At 41.9% G+C, this 13470-nt stretch overlaps 2 protein-coding genes across 4 annotated transcripts; one reads left to right on the top strand and one right to left on the bottom strand.

The window, feature by feature from the left end:
* Positions 1-158: 158 nt before the first annotated feature.
* LOC135346353 (uncharacterized) lies at positions 159-10261 on the bottom strand. 2 transcript variants are annotated; one of them, XM_064543944.1, is made up of 8 exons: positions 10105-10261; positions 5966-6015; positions 4676-4776; positions 4253-4479; positions 3478-3587; positions 2964-3058; positions 2375-2595; positions 159-1689 (listed from the first exon to the last, which is right to left on the bottom strand). In XM_064543944.1, exons 1-8 carry the CDS (start codon positions 10106-10108, stop codon positions 425-427), a joined length of 2073 nt encoding a protein of 690 aa, XP_064400014.1. In that variant the 5' UTR covers positions 10109-10261; the 3' UTR covers positions 159-424. The 2 variants fall into 2 exon arrangements, with proteins under 2 accessions (XP_064400014.1, XP_064400015.1); XM_064543945.1 differs by having other exon boundaries at positions 4283-4479.
* A 91-nt stretch (positions 10262-10352) lies between these two features.
* Positions 10353-13424, top strand: LOC135346357 (uncharacterized). 2 transcript variants are annotated; one of them, XM_064543952.1, is made up of 5 exons: positions 10353-10450; positions 10662-10902; positions 11052-11417; positions 11758-11918; positions 12781-13424. In XM_064543952.1, exons 2-5 carry the CDS (start codon positions 10857-10859, stop codon positions 13327-13329), a joined length of 1122 nt encoding a protein of 373 aa, XP_064400022.1. In that variant the 5' UTR covers positions 10353-10450; positions 10662-10856; the 3' UTR covers positions 13330-13424. The 2 variants fall into 2 exon arrangements, with proteins under 2 accessions (XP_064400022.1, XP_064400021.1); XM_064543951.1 differs by lacking the exon at positions 10353-10450 and having other exon boundaries at positions 10476-10902.
* The last annotated feature ends 46 nt before the right edge of the window (positions 13425-13470 follow it).

Raw genomic sequence — 13470 nt, 5'->3', positions numbered from 1 at the left:
CTGCAGAGGGAAATCCCCTGTTTCCAAGGAGCGTTAGGGATGCACTCCGCGCTTTGACTTCGAGTGTTAGCCTATAACCGATTTGTATGATGTCATGAAAACACATGACCCCAGGCCGAGTTTTCGCTTTTATAAAGGTTTGCCTAACCCCAAACAACTTAGAATTATCAGAACATTATTTTTGGAAGTGGGACACAAACTATTGCGTAGTTCTATACAGAATAAAATAATAAGAATAGTGCATAAAATAATAGTGACATACATTTTATGCATGAATTCCTCTGAAGGGTTATAACGCAATTGAAGTCTAATACGGCATGTACATGTAGTGGTACAATTGATAAAACCCAATGTAGTGAGTGAGTGCTGAAACAATAAAAATGGTGATTAATTACAATAATTTAATAGTTTGTCCATGCGTCCATCAATCATCCCAGTCATCGTCATCTTCAACATCATCAAAGTCACTCTCACTATCAGAATCTTCGATGGCTTTTCGTCGAGTGTCGATAGCGCTAGCAAACAAACTAGCGAACCCTGACAGCTCTTCCTTCTTTCCTTCCTCCGGAAGAGACTCCCGTTTCTTGAGCATGTGCCTCTGCGAGGCAAGATCACCTGCATTGAAGGGACGTCCGGAACTACCAGGGCTACTCTGAGGAGAAGGTGTATTCATAGTAGCTGCTCGTAACTTTGGCAGTTGTGCTGGACTCGGAGAGGGTGGGGCCATGGGAGGAAGTGGAGGAGGGGGTGGGGCACCTATTGCCGGGGGTGGGGGTGGAGGGGGCGGGCCACTTGTCGCTGCTTCCAAGTCTTTTTCCGGTAAAGGAGGTGGAACTTTTTTAGGAGGAGCTTTTGGGCTAGGCTGACGCAACGGAACGATGTCTTCATATTCAATAACTTTCTTGCGTTTCGGTCTTTGTTGAGGTGGCTGTAAATGCACTGGTAGAGGCTCATCTGCTTTTGGTGGGAGGGGAGGCATTGGTTGGTCTGCTTTAGGGGGGAGGGGAGGGTGTCCATTCTGTACGACCGTCTTAGAGGGGGGCAGAGGTGGTATTGGTTTAGGAGATCTCATCCCCCCTCGAGTGTCTTCCTTCCGAGGCAAGGCTGGGATCGATTTTTGCTGCAAATCTTGAGATGATCGACTGCCAGGGATGGGCATGGGGGGTCTAGAAGCAATCCCCGGGGCAGAGGACTCCCCCCGAACATCACTAGACTCTTTGGGGGGTAGTGGGGGCATAGTTCGTTTAGGTGGAGGCGTTTCTTCCTTGGGGGGTAACGGAGGGAGTTCTCGATCGGATATACCTGAGGATTTCTTCCGATGAGGGAGTGTCTGCGATCCTGATGGTGTAGATGGTATGGGCATTTGTTTGCGACTGTATTTCTTAGCGAGGGAAGAACGTCGACCAATCGTGTTGCTGTCCTCACTCCCCTCACCATTCACACGCCTCACACCACCCACACCACCAGGCACAATAGGGAGTGGGCGGTCTCTCATTGACGATCGGCTAGAACCTTTCTCCAGGACAGGGGGTGGGGATTGTTGTGTGGGCGGGGCCAATGGTTTTTCCCAAAGTGATTGTCCAGTTTCACCATTGTAGTAATAAGTTTTGTTGTAACCGTTGTGCCAATGCTCTGACCAACCAGGGAGCAAGGCCGTGGATGCAGGTGGCTCTGCCTGCCTCGCCGCAACTGTGGGTGTGTGTGTGTGTGTGAATGTATGGGGGTGGGGGTGAGTACATGTGTGTGTGTGTGGGGGGGGGGTAGAAATTGCTGTCCATTGATACTAATTTAGCAAATTAATTGAGCAATGCAACTCGGATTATGATTGTCTGTCTAGTTTTATCAAGTTTCACGGAAACTGGGCGACGACCCAGAAGATAAAGATTATATTATTGACACATGTATCTATTTATGGCATAATGATATTATTAGATCTGGCCTAAAACTTTCATGTTTGACGAAAATGCAATTCCAATTTTGAACTGAAAGCAGTTGGTTACATACAGCAATACAGCAGTTAAGGGAGCTTTCAAAATGCATCCATTGGGTATCATTATGTGTGGATGTGTTCACATGATACGGAATATCGATTAATTTTTAAAATTGGATAACCCAAAATCTAAGTTACAGGCACTCAAAGCTATACACATACTCATAATTATACAGACAGTATACCAGCTACATTAGGTACAGTATGTGCCCACACTGGTCAGTGGCTACTAACCACCTCTATCTTGCTCAGGGGCTCCAGAAAAGCCCTTAGACCTCTAAGGCCTAGTTTACAAGATAATTTTTCTGTTTTAGATAGCCATGTACCATTTTGAAAATTCTCTGGTCACATCACTGTACAGTATGTACAGTATGCACAGTATACCTTTCTGTTCTCTGATTTCCTGATAGTGTTTCTCCATGGCCGGATCGACAGGGATCGGGTGTACTAAGAGTATGTGACTATTGCCTGCCTTCTTGGAGCGTATTCCATGACTGTGGTAGAAGGTGATCAGTTCCTGTACACTCTTGAAACGTTTCTTAGGAGAGATGAAGTATTGGCCCTTCTCACAGTTGATCTTAAAGTTGAGCACTTGGTCAGTGTGGCTGTGTGTGTGTGTGTGTGTGTGTGTGTGTGTGTGTGTGTGTGTGTGTGTGTGTGTGTGTGTGTGTGTGTGTGTGTGTGTGTGGGGGGGGGGGCGGTTTGAGATAATTGCCAATGATGTAATTAAAAGGAATCGTAATTACGAACCGTTTTCAATTTTGATTTTCAATGCTACGCAAACAAACGTCATAGCATATTTAGTCACACCTATTCAAACACGGTGCTGCTGAAAACTGCTATGACAAGGGGGCAACTCTTTTAGAAACCATATTTTCTTTATGCAATTTAAGAAGTGCATGAGATTCAATTTCAATTTTGTAATCATTGATGGGTATTATACAATCATGTAGATAAGAGGCCACCTGCATACCTTACGGCGAGAGTGAGTTGACCTGCAGAGGTAGCACTGGGTCTCAGTAGATAGTAGCCACTGTGACCCACGTATGGAGACATGACTGCACTGAGCTGTAGGTAGGGTAATGAGAGACACTCACAGAGGTCAGCATACTGACAGAGGTCAGTAGGGGGATTACAGCTACTTAATTAGGCATCATTATATACCTACGTAGACTCATTAACTATTGGCTATAATCATGTGCTGAGGGAGTAGTGCCGATTGCTCTGTGCAATACTATTTCGTACAGTTATTGGAAGTCAATGCACGTCCGGGTGTGGCACACGATCATTAAATGGAAGTGTTTTTGTTAATTATTATGATTATTATGCCTGCTACTATTGACCTATTCATAGTTCTGATGTACATTACAATGGCCATTATCCCACTGAATGTGTGTGTGTGTGTGTGTGTGTGTGTGTGTGTGTGTGTGTGTGTGTGTGTGTGTGTGTGTGTGAGGGGGTGGTGTTAGTTCTGTTACTGTACCTACCTCTGACTTTGGTAGGAAGTTATGCAGTCCCTGTATCTCATTATCAGAGCTGCTGTTTCTGTTGCTGTTACTGTTGGATATGCTTTTTCTAGTCGGGGAGAGAGTAGTCTCTGTGTGTGTGTGTGTGGTGTGGGCGTGTGTGTGTTGTGTGCTATAAGTGCAGCATGAGCAAGGACAAAATTAAATCAATTGACTTGATGAAATTCCACACATAACAAACGTCTAAAATCAGGCCACAGATAACGGGTGATCATCGGAAGGATACACAAACATGTTGTAATTATACCCGGGGAGATTATGGGGATATTCCCCAAGCTATAATAATTATGACAAAGACTACATGTATTAATTGAGGACGTTGTGAAATATAATAGCAACAAAAATTAGAGGCTTCTCTGATCTTTTGCTGACCTAGTGCTGAGTGCAGTAGCACCTAGAATGACGTACGGTGACAAATAATTATTAATTTGTAAAAATAACTATTGACCTCACGACCACACCTAGATCTTACTACTGTAGTTGCCCATGTATGCAAAACAGGCCCTTAAGGATAATTTAGGGGCTTACAAAGTTGTGCATTGCATCAATTCTCGTAAGGCATGGGTCATGCACACAATGTATGTACGCAATGTATACAGGAATTAGCTATGCAAACACTAGCTATGTTACACACTAACTTATTAAAAACTTCCGAAAACGAGCTAAAATATCCAAACATTGAAAGTGATAATTTGTTGAGTGACAATAAATTATCGCCTGTTGCTATACAACTCACGCCTCTCCATGACAACGTATGCGTCCTCACCCTCGGAAGTGGGTGTGTCTTGCCGGGGAACCCCCACTGGATAAAGAAGGCGTGTCTTGGCCTCAGCGTTGATGGCAGTGGACTGATAATGACCCAACAGGAGACTGATAGCAGGGAAAGAGGTGTGGCTATGAATGTAGAACCGTTTTGTGGAGGGGTCCTGCACCAGACGATAGTTCATCAGCTTGGACTTGTTCCTGTGTGTGTGTGTGTGTGTGTGTGTGTGGGTGGTGGGGGTGGGTGTAAGTTCACTATAACAGTTACAGTCTGGCACACAGAAAATGAGTCTAAAGCAAAATCTCAGACATTTAGAAACTACTTAGCTCCAGTATATATACAGCTACAGCGTAGCTACAGCAGTGCTTGTTGTTTAGGCATCCATTGTTGACTCACGTGACACATATGGTGCAGAGGACACCTCCCTTACTGTCCGAAGAGGGACGCAGGAGGTAGTAGCCATCAGTACTGAGGTAGGGCTGAAGCAACTCACGAGCCTGTGTGTGTGTGTGTGTGTGTGTGTGTGTGTGTGTGTGTGTGTGTGTGTGTGTGTGTGTGTGCGTGCGTGCGTGTGTGTGTGTGCGTGCGTGCGTGCGTGCGTGCGTAGTAACTGTAATACATACAGTGTACACAGCGCCCTTACAAACTAAAGCATATGCATGCCAGTGCAAACACAGTAATGACTCTATGCACAAGTTATAGACTATCACTCTTATGCCTAGTATTACAGTGGCCCTGAGGTACACACCCTTCATTCTGCAGTTGCGGTTCATTTCACGCTTCTGCAGTTTACATCGATCACAAGAAACTGGCAAGAGTATAATTTTGGTACATGTGCTCTCTAGCTAAACTCTATTTGCGTTGAGTTTGGCCTCGGAAGTTATAATTATGTGGTCAATTATGGCTTCTATGGTTTATGGTACTAGTATGCCAGGGACTTCAACATAGAAAATGCTAACTTTTAGCTGGTTGAAGCTTACCAGCTCTACAGCATATAGATAGAAGCGCTTTTTAACAAGGAATCCAATGGTACATTAAACTTGGAATTTTAGTGAAGTATGACGAAGTTATGACAACATTATGAAGCGTTGAACTCAACACAAATAGACTCTAGCAGCATTGTTTTGTATAGCTAGTCCATAAACACTGATCCACTGTTCTTCACAGCTGGCTTTTAATTATAGGCTCATGGCTGTACTAAAATAATAATATAGCACATGATTATTGATATCACATTTGAACTGAAACTGCAAAAGTGAAGTGCAGAAGTGCAGTTGAACCACGAAGTGATGCAAACGCAGAATAGAGTAGGTGTGAACCTCAGGGCAGAATAGAGTATGTGTGGGAGGGCCACTGTAAATACTTAAAAGAGGCAAATGTGTGTGCTGAATCGAGTGACATTGAGGATTAAATAGCCACCATTCTGTGTTTGGACCTGTGTTAGCAGACCACCTCTCTATTACAGCCCCACTGCAATGGTGACCAGGCTTCACTGTACATGCACTGTATGCTTGGCTGTACATGTACTTCACATGTATGCTTGGCTGTACATGTACACATGTGTGCTTGGCTGTACATGTACTGCACACAGCACATGTGATGGTTGCTGGTGGCCCACACACTGAAACCATCATCCTCACAAACAGTGGCCAGTGTTTACTCTACCAACAGCTGTCACCCACTCACCTTGACATTGTTGACCTTGTGGAAACCGTGAACTCTCTCTAACTCTGCGGCTGTGGGGGGAGGAGGGTAGCAATGTGGGAGGTCTGTCATGAACACACACACACACACTTGCATACATCCACACGCACGCACGCACGCACAGATGCACACACACACACACACACACACACGCACAGATGCACACACACACACACACAAACCCACATACCCGCATGTACACACACACACACACACACACACACACACACACACACACACACACACACACACACACACACACACACACACACACCCACGTTACCAACCCTCCCTGCTATACACACACACATGCTGATTGAGATACGTAACTAGCTGTACAGCACAGGGGGTAGGGGTAATAGCATGAGCAAGTGCTAGAGTGAGATACAGCATAGGGGCTAAAACACACCATACAAATTTAGAAGTAACACACCTTATTAAATATTAAAGTAAAGTGATTGAATTTATTTTTTAGTGTAATACAAATTGGTATGCAATCCCTAAAATACTTAAAAAAGATTACAAATAATGTTGGGAATAGATATTGTTCATTGACGAAACAACATCCATCACCATGTAGTAAGGACACCACCTGTAGTAGTATTACACATACTGTTTATGTATACTCTTGGTCACACAGTAGGGGCGTATATTAAACCAAACTGTTATGTACAGCTCATACATTGAATCTCAAAAACTATGAGAAAAGTGACCAATGAAATACTATTGGGAGGAAGCTTCTATTCAAAGGCTTTGTCAGTTTGTGTATCATGCGAATGAGTAATGACATATGAGCTGGCAATCTCAATACTATGAAAGCACCTATATTATTATGTATGATGAAATAGTTTATACGTGAATGTATTATTACTGGAGTCGGAATCTAAGCTATAAAAATTCACCACATGATAGTCTTTTTCAGATACTGAATGTCTAATGGTAGAGCAAGTGGATACCGTACGTACAGCGGGTATAATTATTTTGAAGGAACAAACTTTCGCGGAAAGACCGGACTTATTTTTTGCAGAATAGCAGCCTTTTTGCAGCATGTATATATATGCACTAATACGGTAAATGCCCTATTAGACTAGCAACTGCAAGCATTAGTGACTTCCTGGGGTGGGGTATGTGAAAGGTTGATGAAATCATTTAATGTACTTAAATATGTGAGATCAGTTTGTCCATGATATAACGGCAAAGAGGGAAATACCTAGGGAATTCCAGTGGAACAAAGGTATCGGCACTAAGTGTAATATAGAAATCACAACAGTCTGACGGTGTGAGACAGAAATCAGAAAAGTGTAGAGAGAGATGAAGGAACTATGTCAGAGAGGAGGTATGCACGCAGGAAAATACCCAGGGAAGTTGCCACGTAAAAGTTGGAAATCTATTTGGTACGTATTAGTATGATGCAGGAATCTGAGCAGTGGGATTGACTGTGTGTACACTGACTGAAAGATGAAGGGATTTTGTCATAGTGACGATAAAAGCAAACATGGTTTCTATTTTCTATAGCAGCTAAGATCTCATTCAATCAATCCACAGGCATTTCCACAACAACAGGTTACCATACCAGATCAATAGATATACTTTGAAGATATGCACAAAGTTCACTGTTGCAAGTTAGGCAATTGCTAGGGCCCTTAGCAATAAATGCACAGGTGACAGAAGCATAGGCCGGGAGATGATCCAAGCAGCAGCAGGCCTAACATAGTAGAAGCCAGAGAGCAGGCAGTCATTGGGTCTAAACGCATTCCTGACATACATGTAATTATGACACAAATCATGCCTGCATGATGTTACAACGATCAAATGCTGGTCTATTCATAGTTTGTTAAATCAGTATATACAGGTTAGCAGTAACGACACTAGCAAGACTTCATTACATCAGCACGGCTACCATCGTATAATTATTTCAAGGGTATAAATGCAGAAATGCCTTTAGAAAGGCTTTCGCGGATTTAATGTTCGTGGAATAGGAGCCTTTTGCAGCATGCATGCATGCCATATTAAATTCGTTGGTATAAATGTTCGCAGTATGCCGTATACTTTATTTAAATTTATCGGAAAGCAAATTGTCCGGGTATAATTGGAACAGATCTTTATAGAGCGTCCAAACAAGCAAGCAGCTGCATGCGAGCTAGCTAAGTTTATTAGAACAGTGTGCGACTGAATAATTTTAGATAGCTATCTAAAACTAACTTGCAGAACTCTTGCTGGCCGGCTATAAACTATAGGTTGCTTGGAATGTATCTCAACTTTTTAAGGTATTGTCCGGATAATTAAAGCACCAGAGTGTCCGCTGTATTAGAACAACGACAATTGCCCAGAAAAGTGTCCAATAAATTAGAAGATATACGATATGCTTGATCAGCGAAACTCACAAACATTTATACCCTCAAAATACACCTGCTATACGGTATTTTAGCTTAGTCGATTAGCGACTACAAAGCTACACAGTTGTTTTAACACGAATATCTTTCAACATGATTTGCAAACATGATATGTTTTTGTTATCCACTCTTAACAGCATGTGAAGAAACGTATACAATATAAATCAACAACAGCGCAAGATACGTAGAGTAGTATCATGGCAGCCTGCTTAATAGGACAAACAATGTGATGCTCATTGGAGCTATGCAAAATATGCACACATAATTAGTGAGTAAATCATAAGGTACAGTTTAATGACACGGTAAAACAACAGAGGAGGTCTGACAAGTACCTCGATCAGGCTAAAATTGATATAGTCACATGCAACAGTGACCAAGCCTAATCGAGGTACTCATGTCGTACCTCCTCTGAGCTAAAGCAATAGCGACACACTGACAAACTGACACAACTTAACAGATATAACCGCCTCCCACACTGTATACACACTATATAAATGCACTGTAAGTGCTAGACACTCTGGCAGTGTAAAATAGACAGTTGTACATTTTAGTAAAGCTGCTACAAAAACACAAGTTGTTGATTTATCGACTAAGCATGCTCTGACAGCAGTAAACAACAGTACATGCACAGTCTCTATGGTGTACACACACACACACACACTCGAATAGAGAGGCATACTGAAACTACACCATGTTTGTGTATTTAGAAGCTTTTGATTGAAAAGTACGGATACGAACATAATAATCTATAGACGATGACACTTACAATGTTGTCTATTATAATAGATGGGACTAATTCATTTGTCAATTGGCTTAGTAAGTGTTTAATACACAAATGTGATAATTAAGGAAGTTATAAGGAGTGGGTTTTATTGGCCTAGTTAGGGTAAAATGGTTGGTCACTTGCGAGCACTTAAGTGGTTGGCAAAGTGACCATAATATTGGCAAGGGGAAATTGTTCAACAAGTGAAGGGAATTCAGTTGTCATGGTGAATACAAGCTAGCCTGTGTGATAATAACTAACAACCGTCATAATAAAGTACAGAAATATTATAGGGATGGATGACATTATCTAGATCATTATCAGTGTTTAGTTTATCAGTTAATGGCAGCTGATGGATTGTAAGATCAGTAAACCACAAGGGCTTTGAAAAGTGATAGGAATTGAGGAAAAGAAGAACATTCTCACCCACACAACTAGTATACATACACTGGTACATACATACAGGTGTACAATGATACGCACAGTTTAGTATAGTAATCACACTTGGGGATTTTCTGCTCAACAAGGCGTGAAGGTATTATTATATCCGCATGTTTGAGTGTTAAAAAGTGGTAGGCACATACACACAGCTAGCACAACCTTACAGCTAGCTCACAAGATCCTACTAAAAAAGGAGAAAGGGCTGAGAAACCTCACACATATGAAAACACTTATAGTAAATTGATGAGCCCAGAAAAGTGTGTGGTGTGTGCGTGGGTACGTGTATGGGTATTAATGACTATAAATTATACACTTGAGGATACACGATTAAAAGCACAAATTCTCTAGCTCTGGGTACATACACACGTTCTTTGATAGCACCAAATGAATACAATGGAGAGACTGTTATACACAACACACACACCACTAGTCTACAAAAACAAACCACAAGCTTGCCCAGCCACTTATGAGCTACCCCCATGTACACATCATGTAGCTAGCTTGTACTAGTTACAAGAGCTCACCCATGACTGCATGAGGTGTGTTCCTTCAAGGCTCAGCTGAGGCTGGTAAAATAGTTGCTTGAAGCTTGCTGCAGTTTTCGTACGCTATAGCTAGCCAGTTAGGTAGCTTCCAGAGAGGCTGTGTGTTTCTCTTACGTCAAGAATTCACTGGGCACCTTTTTTGCAGAGCTTGCAGAAACTAGGGGGAGGGATAAGGGGCGTGGTGAGATGCTTGAGGAATAGTGACCTCAGAACACTGCACTATGACCCAGAGAACTAGAAGACTCTGACCTATTAATTAATTAAATACTGTATTGTATTGGCCTCACTATGTACTAAGTTTGAGTTTCGGCTGCTGACATGACAGGTAAGAGTTAGGACTATTAAGGGCGGCTTTTCCCTGGGAGCCCCCCTTGAGCATATCTTTATTTAAAAGATATGCCTAATGGTTCACCCAGTATATAAAATAGCTATAAAATAGCTTGGTAGCTAACTGAATTTCCATTGAACCAAGTTCTATAGTGAATCTGATGAGCATGTTCAAAGTGATCTGTGTGATAGCCCTGTGTGCTCTGCAGCAAACCCATGCTTGCACTAACAGTCCCTCAAGCGTAGAAGTGACCCCAGCCCTAGAGTGTAGAAGTAACGGTATCACTGACTCGGACCTGTGCCGCCAAGGCCTGGTCTCATGGTACAAGAACGGGGAGCTCATCTGTGGCCAGACAGATACGATACTGAGCCACGACAATCTGCCCTCGGATGAAGGATCATACATGTGCGGAGTTGAAGGGGTTAATTCAACCTCAATTATCTTTACTGGTAAGCTCATTCATAATTGTACATTATACCAATTAAGAGGAAGCTAAGCTAGCTGTATATCAACAGTATTATAGTATGACAATCAATACGCTCCTACCACTGTCAAGGGTCAAACAATGTTATTATTATTGCTTGATATTCCTACACAGTTCGGCCTCGTGACGTGAGTAAGAGTCAAGCAGACATGCAACAAACTGCCACTCTGCAGTTCTTTGAGCTTGGAGAACGGACAAAGCAGACCGAATTCAGCGGAAAAGTTAAATTCAATGATTCATTCCTGTGCATCTTTAGCTACACGCCGGACAGTGTGGTGTTTGATTATCCTTGCCAACATGTGATTGTCGATAATATGGAATTGTTTTCAGCTGTGGACATTATCAGAGTTGGTGATATTTTGGCCCTGCATTTGACTCGGGATGTGGCAGCAGTGTCAAGTGGAAGTGTTTCTGTGAAGATGATCGTGGCCCCGACGTTTAATGGACTAAGATATACTGCGAGTGTTGATCTAATATTGTGTAAGTTAATCATTCTATCATGTCTTTAAATTGTTACTGCCAGTGTAAAGTACACACACACACACACACACACACACACACACACATAATTATATGGAAAAGCCTTATGTTTACATAAAATAATTGAAATTTGCTGTTCAGCTATTTTGAGTCTACTCACATGGAGGCATGCTCTATTGCATAATTGATTGTGTACAACACTAGACTACTATATTCATACGTCTTTATTGCATTGGGAACAATAAGAACTGTTGAAAACACGGCATTGAATATTAAGCCTTGATTGTAATGCTATTATTTGTGTACATGACTTTACTATAATTATTTCTCTCATTCACAGTACCTCTACCCACTCCACCCACCACTCCACCACCCCCCACTACTCCACCAACAACCACTCCACTCGTACCCACACCACCACAGTGCAATGGACCTACCAAAATCTTTGAGCTAACCGTCACTCTGGACTTCAGTGACGCTGACTGTGACGAACAAAACATCGTAAGTGCACGCATTGTTCGTGAGTGAAAATTTCCCCCTCTGTCTATATATTGGCTTCATTTACTTAGTATTAATTCCGAATATCGAACAGTTTAGGCTACATGTATGTGCGTATATAGGGTATTTTAATATACCGATCACATGCACACTGTTACCATGCTCTTAACACATGCTCACACTCAGTATACTCAAGTATCAGGTTTCTAAATATTATGAGGAGGTGTGATTTCTTAATCAGCAAAAAAAGTCAACTAAATGGCCTCTAACTCTATTCATGCTAATTGCACTTTGCCTCGGGAGATAGTTTCTCACACTAGTCAGCAAATGATGTCATGGAAGATTGTTATTCTTAGAGCCGTGTCAATACAAATTGTCCCCAAATATTGAAAATGTAATTATAAAAGATTATAATTGTTATTTTAATCCCTTTTCGGAAGCTAATGTGACCACACCTTAAGAGGGGGTTCTACAGAGCTAACATGAATTTCATTATCTCTAATAGACAGCTAGTTTTTTGGGATAGTGCAGTTTCCCTGTTTGTTTATTTTTTGTTATTGTGAGGATTTGATGGACTACCCGTCTGTGAATAGGCTATTACGGCTTGGTAGTGTGGTCATAGGGAATTCATGCCACTTGTAAATAGTTTGATTCAGCACTTGGGAAATATATTATATACCGTTAGTTAGGGATGGCCCTGTCTATATTTATAGGTACGTAGTAATAAGAAGTATTCAATGGTCAAAGACGAAACAGATGTCACATCATTAACATGAAAAAAATCCCTCAAATGAATATTATAGCCCATAGTACAAACGGTGTGTACAGCACCTGTTTGAAACACTCCCTTGCTTATTCTCTCTAGGGCATGCTTGTCAGTGGCATCGAAGAGGTATTGTCTTACTGGCCGTGTTTGAGGGTATCGAACTCTGATCTAAAGTGTGACTCACAAGAACTAGTACTGCAACTCACAGCCGAGGAGGAGTTGAATCTTAAGCAGATCAAGACAGCATTGAGGTCAAGAGAGGTAATTGAGGGCGTACGCATAAAGGATGTCATCATTACTGACAGCTCTCCTAATCTGAGCCGTCTGGAAATTATTTGCACCGTTGGATTTATAATTCTAGGAGTTGTTCTCATGATCTTCTGTTTTTGGGCATGCAATCGTAAAAAAAGTACAAACCAGCGTGATGTCGGACCAGCTCTACATCATCATGATGTCCCTAGGAGATCTAACAACTACATAGAAATGTATCCTCAACCATTGGATTTGGAAGGTGGTCAGCAACCCACTGTCTCAACCGATGGCTCAAACAAAGGTGAAAGACCCAGCTCTTCTGGATCCAGCTCTACTGGATTCAGCTCCACTGGATTCCTTGTTAGGTCTATTTCTTTACCAGAACGGGAGACTTAGTTTTGTGTCGTGTTCTTGTGGACTGTTTGGCAGGTTTTTATCAATACATCCCCTTATATTTATTCAATTTTTAATCTGACATAATTATAATGTAATGTGTAAGATATGATTACTAATTAATTTTTATAATTACACCGTATT

Source organism: Halichondria panicea, chromosome 13 (assembly GCF_963675165.1).
Source record: "Halichondria panicea chromosome 13, odHalPani1.1, whole genome shotgun sequence".
NCBI classification, from domain to species: Eukaryota; Metazoa; Porifera; class Demospongiae; order Suberitida; family Halichondriidae; genus Halichondria; species Halichondria panicea.
This window is presented reverse-complemented; position numbering and strand designations above follow the sequence as displayed.